This window comes from Mus musculus, chromosome 11, assembly GCF_000001635.26.
Source record: "Mus musculus strain C57BL/6J chromosome 11, GRCm38.p6 C57BL/6J".
NCBI lineage: Eukaryota > Metazoa > Chordata > Mammalia > Rodentia > Muridae > Mus > Mus musculus.
Window position 1 is genome coordinate 50983745 of NC_000077.6, and position 16498 is coordinate 51000242.

Below are 16498 nucleotides of genomic sequence, written 5' to 3' on the forward strand. Positions count from 1 at the left end.
CAACATGTTCTCACTCAGCAGAGAGGATTTATCAAGCCTGGCTTAACTTTGCCAGTTAAGGCTGCAATGGATTTTTTTTAATGAGTTGTTAATTGCTTTGCATCTCAGGAAAATACTCTGATATGGTAGCACGTGGCTTTCCTTTTCAGAGTGCAGTGAGGAGGTGGGTAATGTAACGCTCACCCTGGAGCCTGAGAAACAGACTCAGCGCCTGTGAGCAGCCCTGATAGTATCATAGCTTTTTGTCTCATTTTGCTTTCAAGACAGAGCTTCTCTGGGCAGCTCTAGCTGTCCTGGGGCTCACTCTGTAGATCAGGCTGGTCTCACACTCACAGATCGACCTTCCTCTGCCTCTCAAGTGTATGTGCCACCAAGGCTTGACTCTGTGATAGCATCTTAGTGACAGATACAACACTGAGAAAAACCAACCAACAGGTCGACCAGAGGCCACACACTTTCCAGTTTTCCTGAAAGTAAAAAAGACAGAAAGAAAATCTTGAGGACTATAGTCTACATATCTGACGTGGCACTTGCTCCTTGGTTAAAATTTCCATAGATGAAAGCTATTAAAATTCAGGCTAAAGAACAAAGCACTAAGCTGGTCTTGAACTTTTTATTCCATTGGCTTCACAAATGTAGTTTAATGACTTATTGACCCCATCCTGAATTTCATCATCTATAAACAAATGCATCACCTCAATTATTAGACAAAGGTAAATATTATGTAGAAATCGTCCTGCATGTGGGGCTTAGCAAAGAGGAATGCAGTTCAGAAGCTGTGGAAGCAAGAATTGCACCCTGCTGCTTAGCAGGGATTTCACTGTAAAATTCTACAATATGGGAAGCATGCTTGCATTCATTCTCCATCAACCAGTAAAGCATTGCAAGATAGAAACTGCTTTTGCTTAAATGTTGGCAAACGACCTTACTGGCTGGTGATACTTTCTTCCTCACAGACATGGATGGAGACAATGAGACTATGGTGGCAGAATTCCTCCTTCTGGGGCTCTCTGGAAAGTCAGAGCAGGAGGAAGTCGTCTTTGGAATGTTCTTAGGCATGTACTTGGTCACCATCTCTGGGAACCTTCTCATCATCCTGGCCATCAGCTGTGACCCTCATCTCCACACACCCATGTACTTCTTCTTGGCCAACCTCTCCAGTGTTGACATCTGCTTTTCCTCAGTCACTGTCCCCAAGGCTCTGGTGAACCACGTGTTGGGAAGCAAGTCCATCTCTTACACAGAGTGCATGATCCAGATCTATTTCTTCATCACATTCATCAACATGGATGGCTTCCTCCTGAGTGTGATGGCCTATGACCGCTATGTGGCCATCTGTCACCCTCTCCACTACACCATGATGATGAGATCCAGACTCTGTGTCCTCCTGGTGGCCATATCATGGGTCATCACAAACCTGCATGCTCTCTTGCATACTCTCCTCATGGTTCGACTCACCTTCTGTTCCCACAATGCAGTGCACCACTTCTTCTGCGACCCCTACCCTATCCTGAAGCTCTCTTGTTCTGACACCTTCATCAATGACCTGATGGTCTTCACTGTGGGTGGAGTGATATTCCTGACACCGTTTTCATGCATTGTTGTTTCCTATGTTTACATCTTCTCTAAGGTCCTGAAGATACCATCTGCCCGCGGGATAAGGAAAGCCCTGTCTACATGTGGGTCTCACCTCACTGTGGTCTCCCTCTTCTATGGGGCGATCCTGGGTGTCTACATGCGTCCTTCATCCTCATATTCTCTGCAGGACACGGTGGCTACTGTCATCTTTACAGTGGTGACTCCATTGGTCAATCCCTTCATCTACAGCCTGAGGAATCAGGATATGAAAGGAGCCCTAAGGAAGATAATGCTCAGATCCTAGTACCTGAGAGGATTCCTGGACATCATGCACTTGTTCATCTTTCTGGAAAAACTGATGCATAGATTGGTATAGAATTCGAGCACAGCTTTCCTGGGACTAATACCAAATGCTTGTGGTTGTATTTTATTTCAAGATGGCAGATGCTCGTTTTCATAAAAGCGGGGATTTGCCATCTCTGAAAGGGACTTATTCTGAGGAGCTCATTTCACAGACAAGAAACTCTGGGATAACTAGTTGTAATTGGTTTAAGGTGCTCCTGCCCAGCCTGTCAGTTGCTCACTCCCACAATGCCTCGGGGCTTTTACAGGACTCTAGAGCAGACCCCTCTGATCTGCTCTTGCTGGCTTCTGATGAGGAACATGTAGATTATCCGCTGGTGGGAAAATGGCACCTGCCTTAAGCTTAAACCTCTCTTCTACAGTTTACATATCAGAATGTACGCCTTGCAGACCCTCTGCTCCACTCCTACCCTATTGTCCTTTTCCTCCTCAGCATGGGCATCTGGGTGCCTCAGGGATGGATTTCGCATAGAGATAAATACCAGGAGCTGCAGACAGTAGACAACATTATTCTTGTAGGCAGAGGATATGGTGGCATAATAAAAGATACTTACTGAAACAATGTAAAACTAAATCAAATATAGGAATAATCTAGCAGGCTATGAGTATTTTCAATTAACAAATAGCAATTAATAGCCTTCATATGCATGGACAATATCCAGGTACAAAACAAAAAGGGCAAGGAGATCACACTTATAATAAGAGCACACTGTGTGGAACACAGAAGAATGAAGTTAACAGTAAACGTGAGTAGACACGGCATTGTACAAGGGAATGCATCTTTAGAATAAATAGCCAATTTCAACATTACTGAGATGTGGTGTTCCTTTTGTCTCTAACTGAAAAGCAGTAGATGATAATAAAAATGCTAATTTCATCTGTCACTATAAGGGTTAGCACTAGAGTTGCATAGAAATGAACATGTATCTTTACTTTATATAAACACACATTACAAATGCCTGAATCAAATCAGAGGACAGTCCAAACATCTCACAGACTGGGCAGGAAGAATCGAATCAGACACCAGTGCAAACCGTGGACAGGAACTTGTAGGCATTGATCTCCTCAAATGGTAACCACAAAGCAGAGAATCAATCATAACTAACTATTTCAGAGCTCCAGAGCCTGCTCACAGAGTGTAGGAACCTGGGACTCCCTGATGAAGTAGAAGGCTGTCGCTCTTGGTAGGAAAGCGCTTGGCATACATGAAGCATTCTCCCTGGTCTTAAGCATAGAGAGCATTCCACTTACTGAGACAGTTGGTGCTAAAGGTGGTGGAGGGCCACTGCCTTCCAAAATTAGTGGGTGGGTGACTTGAGTGATCAGTAGGACCTCTGACAGAATGTCAGGGTTGTTAGCCTCACTGGAGGAACTAGGGCTATAACAGCTTATCAGAACCTAAGATCTATTAGCTTTCCTTTTTATTCCAATGTTTGCAGCCAGACATTTAAGGAAGTCAAAGGGATGTCCTCTGTCTCATAAGATCTTTTAATAAACAAACAAACAAACTTGCTGAGAACATTATATTTAAGATGAAAGACTAAATCTTTTCTCTTCTAACTCTGGGGCAAGGTCTCTGGTCAGGTCATCCTAGGCCAGCATGGCTCTGGCAGTCCTACCTGATTCAATGGTGCAAGGACAAAAGGATACAGAGGTTGAAATGGAAAATAAGACTATGAATAGCATTTTCTGGATATTGAAAATGCCAAGGCATGTTTCAAAACCAAACCAAAGCAAGCAAACAAACAAAACCCACAAGGAAAACACAAAAGATGGCCAACTCTCAGGTTTTGAAGATCATAGTGTGTGAGGTCAACACTGAAAACTAAACCATTTCTCTATGTTCTGGTTATGGAAACTGAAAGTCAATATTTTTTAAAGGACATGTAACAATACTATCAAATATAAAGCCAATCATGGAGTGAGTGTTAGGTCCAAAGGAGACCCCTAGTTCCCAAACTCCAAAGGGCAGTCCGTGTATCCAGAAAGAACTCAAGCTGCACTGGAGGATTCCTGAGCTAGAGAAAAGGCAACATTCCTCAGGAATTTGTAAAATCGGTTTCCATTGGCTGAAAGGTGTCATTTCCCTGACTTCTGGCTAAAGAAACACGTGGGCATCTGTGGTGCCTGTCAGCAGATCAAAGTGCCTGCTGGCCTCCAGGCTTCCTCAGTATCACAAGTACCTACTACATAATTTAAAAGCCATGCTATCATCCTAGTTCTTCCAACCTCCTCCCCTCCCCTGAACTCCCTGAGTTTAAGGATGTCCCAACCCTTCTACTCATTCTTCCCACAACCCAGCTATTCTCACCTCGTTGCCCCTCTCCACTCTGGCTCTCCTCACTCGGCTCTCTCTATTCTCTATTTATCTTCTCTCACAGATAACCTTGGCCATGTCGAGTCTGCTGGCCGTGTTCAGTATATTTCTTTCTCTTTCTGCTCTGAAACCTTCCAGATGCCTCTGGCTATTCTTTCTTGCATCAATAGAAACCTTCCCATAACCATACCATGGAGTAGCAGTATTTACAGTTTCCTAACTGTGCCTCTTCATATGTAGTGAGATCTTTAACCCCAGCTCTTAGAAGCCTGAGAAAAAAGGATGTGATTTCAAGGTCATCAGAGGCTATGTGGTGAGCCCCTGCCACAAAAAACAAACGAAAAAAGAAACAATAAAATTTAATGGAATGTGTGCAAAGGCTAATGGTGATATCTACAAGATATTTTAAAAGAATTTCATATATATAATATACATCCTTCTCTCTCTCTCTCTCTCTCTCTCTCTCTCTCTCTCTCTCTCTCTTTCTCTCTCTCTCTGTGTGTGTGTGTATTTGTTTGTGTGTGTGTATGCACATGTGTACATGGCATGTGTGCCATGGTGTTAATATAATGGCCAGGGGACATCTTTCAGAAACCAGTTCTCTCCTTTGACCTCACATGTTCTGAGGATCAAACTCACACTTTGTGACAAATGTCTTTACTTGCTGAGTGGTTAAGTTGGCCCTACAAGTCATTTTCTTGTTTTCTACAAGATGAAAAGGGAAGGGATAAATTATTAGAGATGCATGGAATTGAAAGCTTAGAAGACTCACTGTCGGTAGGAAATAAATTACTTCCTACAAGTAGTGAATGGATTTATTGCTGTCAAATCAAATACCGTAAGTTTTTTTTTTATATATATATACATTGATGAGCACAGTCTAACAGTTATATGAACAGGGGGCTGAACTAGCATAGCATCTCTGTAGGAGAATGGAGAAAGAGCAGTTGAGATATGTGATAAATAAAGATTAACACTGGGCATCTTATTGGTTGTAACTAAATCTTTTGTAGAGATCTTTTATCAAGGGGAGTAGTTCTCTGATTAGAGATTTATTGGGAATTTTTACAGTAACTAATATTTTAACATTTTTGTCAAGTGTGTTTTCTGCATCATTTCATATGATTGTTATAGAAGCCAAGGCAAAAGGGTTTGGTAATTGATTAGTTCTTGATAGAGGACTCCAATTTTGTTTTTAGTTCATATTGAGAATGATGAAATTAATTGACTTGTGGTTTAATTTCTAGTAATATACTTGTTAGATTTTGGTATCAAGTTTAACCCCTTAACCTCTGCTGTTACTTGACAAAATCTTCATTGTATTGCTATGTGACACATAATATTTATATATTGTGATATTTATATATATATGCATATACATATATATATATACATATATATACATATACACACATGCATGCATACAGGAGCATGTGCCTACATACATGCACACACACATACATGTATATATGTATTTATATGTATGTATATATGTGTGTGTATACATATATGTGTATATGTATATATGTATATGTGTATGTGTGAGTTTCTCAAAACCTAGCCTCAAACATGGCACCTGCAGAGACAGAGCTTCCCTGAAGACATCTGATTATAGTCATAGAACCCAGGTAAGGGGACTAAGGAAGCAGGAGAGGGCACCATCACTGCAACAGCAGACAGATTCCTGTGGGCTTGAGCTCATGTGATGACATTTAGAGAAAGAACTTCACTCAATCCCTCTGCCTCTGACCAAGTTCAGAGGAGGAAGAGCTCCTCATTGCAGTATATGCAGGCCTGTTCCCCATCAACTGCTTTGCGTTAGGAACACAATGGAAGCTAATGTGGGTAGAGGAAGCAGAAGAACACAGCCAATTTTATCAGGTTAGGACCAGTACTACAGGCTGCTAGATAACTTGTTCAGAAGCAGAGTGGGGCGGGGAGGGAGGCAGAGACAGACAGAGAGACAGAGAAAGACTGAGTGAAAGACAGACAGACAGACAGACAGACACACAGAGACAGAGAGAGAGAGACAGAGAGAGAGACAGACAGAGAGAGAGAGAGAGAGAGAGAGAGAGAGAGAGAGATGATTTTATCCTGACCCTTCGTATTTGTTCTGTGTTGACCCTCTGGGGTATGTGGTTTTATTGTGAAGGAGTGTCACGGTGTGGCTGCTCAGATGTTACTGAAACCGAACAGCGGCACGCTGACGCTTGCTGGAGTCCACAGACAAACTTTAAGGTTCAGGGTCTCAAGTACCCCGGGATGCAGGCACATCTGCCCACCTGATATCTCAGACACCCCACACACCTCTACACTCCCATGACTCACAGAAGTTAATGGAGCAAAACAGATGCACATTTAGGTTTGGGTTCTTTTTGACACTCTTGGTGGCAGCCTTTCCTCTCCACAAGGAAGCTTAAGGCGAAGTGGGATTGAAACCCGAAAGCTGAAGTTTAAGAGACAAAGTAAGGGGCATCCATGCATGACCTAACCTACCATAATGCACCAGTGTCCTGTGGAACCTGTACACTAGGACTTAATGTATGATATTTTCTAGGTCTGCTCCCAGCAATTGAACATCTCGTCTATCTCTCAATACACAAAAAACTGCAGCTTAACGTCCTCTGGGTTGACCTTTAGCTGTGGTCCTGCCCCACTGGAACAAGCATCTCACTGCATCTCTCTTTCTGTCTTGGATGGCGAACTGCCTGGAGTCTAGAACATTAGCATCTCTAGTCGAAGGAATCTCGTTTGTCCTTTTGGACTACCTATCACTCCCTAGTCCACTGACCCCGTGACACATCAGAAGCATATTCTAGCTTTTTAAACTTGGAACCATCTTTAGAGTGCAGAAAGGAGAGAGAGACAGGACACAGGAGTCTGGCCAGCAGCTCAGTTCAGCACACAAAACACTGTGAGATGTGGTAAAGATATCTTAACAGCAGATAGAATGCTGAGGATTAACTCCAGGCAGGCTCATCAAAGCCTAGTGGCTCTCCAAATTGTGAGAAAATAGAAAAGCCACAGAAAAATCTTCAGGTTTATATATGACAGCAGTTTTTTTCATTTGATGAAAATTCAATAAATGGTAGCTAATAGAACATAAAAACAGCTGGGGGTGTGGTAACTGTCTATAGTCCCAACTAGTTGGATATTGAGGCAGGAGAATTATTTGAGCCTAGACACTTTTGGCCAGACAAAAGAACTTGTGAGAAAAAGTATGTGTGTATGTGTGTGTGTGTGTGTGTGTGTGTGTGTGTAGTGTGTGCTTCTCATGAGTATGTTGTGCATGGTGTATGTTCATGAATGCACATGTGGTTGTGTTTGTGTATGTGTGTACATACATGCCCATATGTGTATATGTATAACACCAAGAACAAGACTGTCAGCTCATTTTGAACTCCCATTGATATTGATCAGCCAATCTTGATAAATCACTTGGACGTCCACTTCTCAGTTTCCTTATATATATAGTGGAATATACTATATCAGTTCCTAGACTGAGTTAACTATTATATAAAATGTGCATATATAATATAATGTAACATAAATGTATATATACATGCATATATAAAATTAAACAAACAAGAGCAGAATTAATAAAACCATCGTCATTAGAATTCAATCCTCTCAAAATGGAGCACTCTTTTGCTAAAAAAAAAAAATACACAGTGAGGCAATTGGCTAGCAGTAAATTCTCAACCAGTGAGTAAATATTTGCAAATTGCCTTTTTCTTCCAAGTATTGGTGAATAAAATTTCACTGTATGATCTCACTTTCTCCTACAAAGACACGGACAGTCCCAATCAGACAGCTACAGAATTTCTCCTCCTGGGATTCTCTGGAAAATCAGAGCAAGAAGAAGTCGTCTTTGGAATGTTCTTAGGCATGTACTTGGTCACCATCTCTGGGAACCTTCTCATCATCCTGGCCATCAGCTGTGACCCTCATCTCCACACACCCATGTACTTCTTCTTGGCCAACCTCTCCAGTGTCGACATTAGTGCTCCATCTGTCATTGTCCCCAAGGCTGGTGAACTACATGTTGGGAATCAAGACCATCTCTTACACAGAGTGTATGATCCAGATCTATTTCTTCATCACATTCATCAACATGGATGGCTTCCTCCTGAGTGTGATGGCCTATGACCGCTATGTGGCCATCTGTCACCCTCTCCGCTACACCATGATGATGAGATCCAGACTCTGTGTCCTCCTGGTGGCCATATCATGGGTCATCACAAACCTGCATGCTCTCTTGCATACTCTCCTCATGGTTCGACTCACCTTCTGTTCCCACAATGCAGTGCACCACTTCTTCTGTGACCCCTACCCTATCCTGAAGCTCTCTTGTTCTGACACTTTTATCAATGATGTTGCAGCCTTCACTGAGGGTCCCTTGATATTCCTGACACCACTTATATGCATTGTTCTTTCTTATGCCTACATCTATGCTAAGGTCTTGAAGATGCCCTCTGCTCACAGGATAAGGAAAGCCCTATCCACATGTGGGTTTCATCTCACTGTAGTCTGCCTCTTCTATGGGGCGATCCTGGGGGCTTATAAGCATCCTTCTTCCTCCTACTCACTACAGGATGCAGTGGCCTCTATCATCTTCAACGTGGTGACACCCATGGTCAACCCTTTCATCTACAGCAAGAGGAATCATGACATCAAAGGAGCCCTAAAAAAATAATTCTCAGAACCTAGACACCATGTATTTCTTCAGTTTTATAAACAGAGATCCAGACAAGTCCAATGCTTAGCATTACTGTGCCTGAGGGTAATGGTAAATAATTGAGATCAGGATTTTGAATTGGATGATGCCACATCATCTCTTTCAAAGAGTCCAAAATTTATCTCTTCAAAGGAATGATTCGAAGTTGCTCATTTTACAGACAAAAAGAAAAGAAAGCCCTGAGAACATTTGCAATTACTCTGATTTGTGATGTGTTTAACATTTCCTTATGTCACTAGCTGCTACATGATCAGGGATTTTGATAGATGATGGAGTCCCCTGCCCCTATGGCTCTGGTAAACTACCCACAGAAAGTTTAGTTCACCCATGCTAGACCACTAGAAGTTGTTAGTTGAGAATTCTCCATGCTCAGAGCCTCTAGTGGCTGTGGTGTTGATAATTTCCCTTTGTTGCAGCCTTGGGTCCCTCTCCTACAGTCCACAGCTCAGAACATCACTTCTTGCCTTCTCTTCCCACCTAACATCTTATTCTTCAGCATGAGTACTGCATGAGGATGCATTCATAGGGATGATTAGGAACTACTAGGAAACTCTGGGCAGTGGCTGTGCTCATCCATAAAATTCATGATGTCCCATCAACTTTTCATGGGCTGCAGGAAGCAGAGACTTTCTTACCAAGCTGAAGTGTCTGTCTAGGTTTCAGCAGTGCTGAGGGGCAATGGGACTTGAACTGATGTCAGGTTTATTGGAGGGGGTTGGTCTGTTACTGCTATGTGTTCAATCGCTAAATACTGGCCCCTGAGATCTGGTTGCCTGTGATGAGGAGGTCCTTAGGGATGGGGGACCCTCAAATACAAGCTGTGTAGCCTTGCTCTCCAGGCTGATTGGTCAATAAAATGTTAAAGCCTGTGATTGGGCAGTAGATAGAGATAGGTGAGTTTTCAGTTACCTGGCTGGGGTTTACACGTAGAGAACAAAAGGACACAGAGGGCAGAAGAGGCCACCATGAGAGAACCATGAGCACATGGCCAGGAGAAACAGCAAGTAGCAAGGGACATATGGCTGAGGTGTAAGGTAGAATAGCTCTAATACCTGCCCAAGCCAGGCTTCAGCTTATAATTAAAATACCTGGGTTGTGTGTCTTTTATATGGGCTAGCAAGAATGCATAATTCTTTTACCGATTATAATTGGATGTAGGGTCTTCAGAGTCCAAGTTTACTCTGGTTTATGGGCCAAGCTGTCCAGAGCTCCAGCCCTCTCCTAGAGTGTACTAAATACCAGGTGCCCACCATCTCAGTTGTCAGGTTCTTTCCTCATGTCCAGACACATCTGCCCTCCATCTCCTGGGATAGGGAAGTGGTCAGTCCTCAGGGTCTCTCCCTTCATGGTCTCTGGTTCCAGTCTCCTGGATTATGGGCCCTTGTTAGTGTCACCATTATTAGCTCCTTCCAGACTGTTCTGCCTCTGACTTCAGTGATCTTGATCCTGGTCTCACTGCTTGCTTGCTTGCTTGCTTGCTTGCTTGCTTGCTTGCTTGCTTGCTTCCTTCCTTCCTTCCTTCCTTCCTTCCTTCCTTCCTTCCTCCCTCCCTCCCTCTTTCTTTCTTCTTCCTTCCTTCCTTCCTTCCTTCCTTCCTTCCTTCCTTCCTTCCTTTCTTTCTTTCTTTCTTTCTTTCTTTCTTTCTTTCTTTCTTTCTTTCTTTCTTTCTTTCTTTCTCTCTCTCTCTCTCTCTCTCTCTCTCTCTCTCTCTCTCTCTCTTTCTTTCTTTTTTTCTTTCTTCCTTTCCTATGTATCCTTTTCCTACACATAGGCTCAATTTGTTCCTCCTCAGGCATCAACAGGGTCCCGTCATCCAACACTCACAGCAATAGTAGCAAGGTAAAAATACTACTTCTTCATGTAGAAAAGCCTTACAGTGAGTTGGCTTCAGGATTCCCCACTAAATTCTTCTCCTGCCCCCCCCCCCCCCCAGGGACTCAGAGTATAGTACGAACAGGTTCTGGGTGGCACTTGGAACTGACTACAACTTCCCCAAGTATTCTCTATTCTGGTGGCAGGGATGTCCCCTCCCATGTTTGTCACTACAACATGCAATAGCCTTTGTTAAAATAATGTACGAATCAGAGTCCTAGACCAGATAGTTGCCGTGTGGCTTGGATGAGAATATCCCTTAAAGGCTCTGATATTTGAACAGTTGGTCTCCAGTTGGTGGTGCTATTTGTGGGGTTAAGAAGGTGTAGCCTTAGTTAAGAAGTATGTGGGTGGGGGCTATGTGATCCTTCTAGTTCAGTCTCTCTGTACAATGCTTGCCTTTGAAGATGAGTTCTCAGCTTCTGCATCCTGCAGCTTACTGTTGTGCTTCTCTGTTGTGATGGACTCATCCCTCTGGAACCATCAGCCAAATAAACTCTCTTCTCTAAGTTGTCTTGGTCATGGTGTTTTATCACAGCAACAGGAAATTAGCTAATGCTGTTACTCTCCTGGGAGAGTTGTCTCTCTCCTGAGTGGGTTCTTGGCCTTCCAGTAATAGAACAGCTCCTTCCTGCTCTCCATGGTGTCTTTTCTGACCACTCTGGAATTTCTCAGCTGCTGCGGAAGCTGAGAGCTGACAGTCATGGGAGTCTCCTGAGACTATTAACCTTGAGGATCACTAGAAGTGCCGTTGAGTGCCTGGAGTTTGAAGGTCAGGATTTCATCTGTTCATATCCAGTTCAGCTACTCTGGCTGAGATAAGGGCCACAAACAGATAATTTTTAAAAGTAGGATTTATTGAGGGCTATATATAGCACAGCATGGAGGTGAGTATACACGAGAGAAACCCACCTGTCTGACAGTGAGGCTGAAAACTGATGTGAAAACTTCTAGTTCTTTGGAATGCTAGTCATGTCAAATGATGCTTTGCTGGGGCACACAGATGAAAATGCAAAAACATGAAAGATTGTTTTCCTGTAGCAGACACGGGTGAAAGGAGGTTTGGATATAGCAAGTATACAAAAAGACCTGTGATAAAACATTATAAGTATGACCCCACAGACAGTGGGAGATGGGCACTGAGCATTGGTTTGGTTTGCTCTGTCTCTCTATTCTTTGCTAAAGACTCCCATGTATTGGCTCACCTTACACCATGTTGTTGAGCTCAACACATGGTATCACTGCCATTAAGAGACTCTCCCAAGAACTGCTCCTGGGGTTCCTGCAGCATCTTGCCACCTCCAAGGCCTCGTCTTAGGCCGGTTGGTGAACGTGGTGGTTTCTTCAGGATTGAACTACAGCTGCTGCCTGGCATCCCCTTGCTGAAAGGACTGGACTGTAGCTTCTGGTCCATACTTTGATCTCCCTGCCTCGAGGACTGGTCTGTACTGTAGCTGCTAAGTCATGTTTGGTGTTTACTACGGGACTGAACTGCAGAGAAAGAAGATCGAGGTCACCCCCAAAGAATTATTGCTGAACAGGTCTTCGATTTTCTCTTCCACTATCCCTCCTGGGTGGTGGACTAGAGGAGAGGTTGAACCCTTATTAAAAGTGGGTTACAAAAAAGTTATGCCTGCAAAAAACTGTGTTACTTCTCTTGCTGCAGCACATGTGTGCACAGTTTCTCAACTCTACCAATAGCAACTTCTCATATAGGGAGTCTAGTTCCTCTGATTACAGGCCTTGTGGTTACAGCCTCTCTTCAGTCAATCATGAGCTTGCGTCTGAGTTTCTGGTCTCTGGCAGAAACTTTTCCGAGGCTGGAGTAAGAACAGCTGTATCACTGAGGCAAGGTCACCCAGGACTCATTGAAGTTTGTTATGGTCACTGAGAGCTATCCTACAACCAACATCAGTTATTTAGAATAGCCATGACTAAAACATGGTCTCCCGAGAAGTTCTGACTTCAGCAGCCAGTCTCAGCTACATAGAAATTTTGAGGTCAGTCTAGGATACACGAGATCCTATCTTAACCAACTAACTAACTAACTAACTAACTAACCAACTATCTATCTATCTATCTATCTATCTATCTATCTATCTATCTATCTATCTATCTATCTAATTAAATAAATGGTAATTATCTGATGGACAGCTCTTGTTCAAGATTCCTGCACAGAAGGACAGGGTCTGACAGCTGCCAATCAAAGGGTCAAAACAGTTCAGTTCCCAAGACCCAAACTGTGCTATCTAGTTTTTTTGTCAACTTTACACAATCTATAGTTGACTGAAGGGAAGGGAACTTCAACTGAGAAAATGCCTACACATTATCCAGTTATAAGGCATTTTTTCTTTTTTTAAAGATAGTTATATTCTCTAAGAATTTCATACAATTTATTTTGACCATATACATCCCTGACTCCTGCCCTAACCCTTCCAGGATCTACCCACCACTCCCTCCCAACTTCATATCTTCACTTTTGTTTGTTTTAATAACCCACAGAGTCCAATTTGTGCTGGCCATATACTCCTGAGTATGGGGCATCTGTACTTTTTTAGTATTGATTGGGGAGATCCCAGTCCATGGTGGATGGTGCCCTCCCTGGGTCCTGGGTTCTATAAGAAAGCAAGCTGGGAAAATCATGAGCAAGCCAGTAAGCAGTCCTACCATGGCTTCTGCATCAGCTCCTGCCTCCAGGGTCATGCCGTATTTCAGTTCCTGCCCAGACTTCCTTCAATGATAAACAGTGCTGTGGAAGTGTAAGCTGAATAAACTCTTTCCTCCCCGAGTTTCTTTGGTCATGGTGTTTCATCACAGTGATAATAACACTAACTAAGGCACTAACTTAAGTAAAGGAAAGCAAATACTAAAGAGTGTGTTCAGTAAAGGCGAACTGAACATCGTTGATGTTTGTAACTTTATATAATAGGACTTCATGCTCAGGCAAAGCTTTTGGGAGAGTTGGGCTATTCTATTTGAGTCAATGGGAAATTGAGAAGTAACAGACAACAAAACTTAGCGCCATGACCATTAGAATCTAGGGAACTCAAGCCCTGCAAAGCCACTGTGGAATGGAAGATGTTTCACTGAATTCTGGACCCAGAGAAACAGCAACTGAAAGAGCTGTGTGCAGAGCCCAGGATTTTATGTGGCTGTTTCTAGGGTTGAGTCTTCTTGTGTTTTCCATGCTAAGTTAAAAAACTCTTGCATCCAGAAATCCTCCTGCTTCAGGGTGCTGAATAACTAGTACGACTGGTGTCTGAGCTTCAAAAGTTGGATGTGAGCAATGTATCTGATGTATAAAGACAAATAGTGAGAGTGTAGTCACGAATTACGTAGGTTTAGTAGTGTTGGTTGTAGGTTCCAAGAATCATGATCTCACTATCTGTGGGTATTTGGTTAGGTTTCAAGTACCAGGAATGATTTTCCTCTTTTTGAGCAGATCCAGAGTCCAATTTAGGAAGGTGCTGGTTACTGCCAAGGTAAGCATGTCATGATTGCATCCTAGGGATATTGGGCTACTAAGGTCATGCCTCCTTACAACAGGAGATCAGCACAGAAACCCACAAACAATCAATATGCACAGTAGTGGAGCCCACCTGAAATGCATATACCTACAAAAAAAACTCCTATACCCAGGGCTCAGGAAACAGAGGGGACAGAATGTTTTAAGAGACAGAGGAACGGAGTTTTCTGTGAGATTGTGTCTCCTGGGAAAGTCCGAAGCTACACCCATAAAGTCTCACATGCACGATTGCCTAAGCAGTAAGATGAATAGGGGCATCAACAACAGATGTACCAAAGTGACTGGGGAAAGCCCATGAGGCCTCAACCCTATGCAAAGAACGACAGGCAACTGAGGGATGCTGGGAGTAGGAAGAGCACACCACTTGATTATCCAATACCAAATGGTCAGCCCTGAAAGCATATATGTATATATGTATGTGTATACATATGTGCACAGTATATATACATATATAAAAATATAAAATATATATGTAATTTAGAGAGGTGCTGTGTATTTGTGTGTGTGCACATAAATGTATATGCATGTAACAAAAATTAATAAAAGAAAAGGAGGCCATGAATTTAAAGAAAGTAAGAAGATTTATATGGGAGAATTTGGAGGGAGGAAAGGGAAAAGGAAAATGATGTAGTTATATTATAATTGCAAAAAAATGAAAGAAATATCTTTTTAAGTTGAATGAAAAGGAAGATAGAGGATGAAGATGAAAGCCAATGAAGTTATTAAAAGATAGAGAGACAAAGGGAAACCATTCTCTATCCACATGTGCATCTTATAAATTGTCTTAAAAACTCATCATTCACTGGATAGCTGTATTGGTGGGCCCATTGCATGCTGGTTAATTCTGTCTACACAAATATCTTGCTTTTCATTCTTCTTTGCATGAATGCACACTTCTGCTTATCTTTCTATCTGCCTGAATTATTTCTCTCCAGCTCCCTGCACAGGGAGACACAGGAAGAAGGGAGAGATTTCCCCAGAGGTGCAGGCCTCCCTGGTCCTAGTTGTTTGTCTGTGAAGAACTTGTGAGTAAGAAGAACAAGCTCCCACGTGGAGTCCTTGGTGCCCTCTTCCCTCAGAGGCAGAACCTGTACCAAAGTTGCATCTTGCTCTCCAGTGGCAGCCACATTGTCTGGTGACTTACCTCCTAGCACCTGAGTTAATAGAGACCTGGCCTAAAGACTTTCTTCTCTCAGCCTAGACTCCTGGGAGACTCTGCATTCTCTCTTTTCTATGTGCAATTTCTACTTACTCCTAATTAGCCTTTGGGGAATGAACTCTTGGTGTGCCAATTAAACAACTGAAAAAAAAAGTTTGGTATTAGCTCAATGAATGTTGAAACAAATGGTCATCTCTCAACCCTGCTTGATTCCCCAGACACTGCTCTCACAGAGGGACGTGTGACTGTGTCACATCAGGGCCACTGGAGTCTCATGGAATCACCAAGGCTGTAAGCCTGCCAGGCCTATGTTACAAGCAGAAGAAGCCTCCATGCCATTGGCTGGCTATTAAAACCTTCTAGAAATTATTGTTCTATGGTAGTTTGACTCCTGATGTCTCATAGTAAGGTCAAAGCTTTCTTCTTTCATGTGAAGTCAATGGATTTTCAGTAAATGACTTTTTTTTCTGGGCATTACCCTCTTGTCACTTGAGCCTTGGAAGTTGGCTTTGTCTACTTCCTGAGTCCTAATGAACCTGGCTTTCTAGACTGAGTCCTCATATATATGTCTGAACCTGTTTTCAAACACTTGCCCAGGGTCTGCCTTAAGTTTCATGAGTGTGTGTGTGTGTGTGTGTGTGTGCGCGCGCGCGCGCGCACGCATGTGTGTCGGGACCACAGGCAGTGGGGGAAAAGTGGCTGATAAAATCTTGGTGCATCTTGTTCTGTCGAAAGAGAGTGATTTCCAAGAACTGGGAAGGAAAGGGGGAAGGGAGAAGGGGTGAAAGAAAAAAAAAGACCAGAGAAAAGAAAAGAGGGATAAAGCATGCCAAAAAGACACAGCAGCCACAGCAAAGGTGCTTCCCATGGCTAACAGACAACAGATAGTGTGGCAGGCCGAGCATTCCTAGCTCAAAATCTGAAATTTTAACAATTCCTCCAAAC

At 42.9% G+C, this 16498-nt stretch overlaps 1 protein-coding gene and 1 pseudogene across 1 annotated transcript, besides 1 other annotated feature; both read left to right on the forward strand.

The window, feature by feature from the left end:
• The first annotated feature begins 958 nt into the window (after nt 1-958).
• Nucleotides 959-1882, forward strand: Olfr1377 (olfactory receptor 1377). The gene has a single exon (NM_146911.1). It carries the CDS (start codon nt 959-961, stop codon nt 1880-1882), a length of 924 nt encoding a protein of 307 aa, NP_667122.1.
• Olfr1376-ps1 (olfactory receptor 1376, pseudogene 1) lies at nt 8062-8968 on the forward strand (annotated as a pseudogene).
• Nucleotides 14987-16284: an enhancer, noted in NCBI's record as "Symi enhancer fragment used in the GFP reporter construct". NCBI's record gives its function as "activates a minimal E1b promoter by reporter assays in transgenic zebrafish olfactory sensory neurons" and the evidence as "EXISTENCE:transgenic organism evidence [ECO:0001131][PMID:25417106]".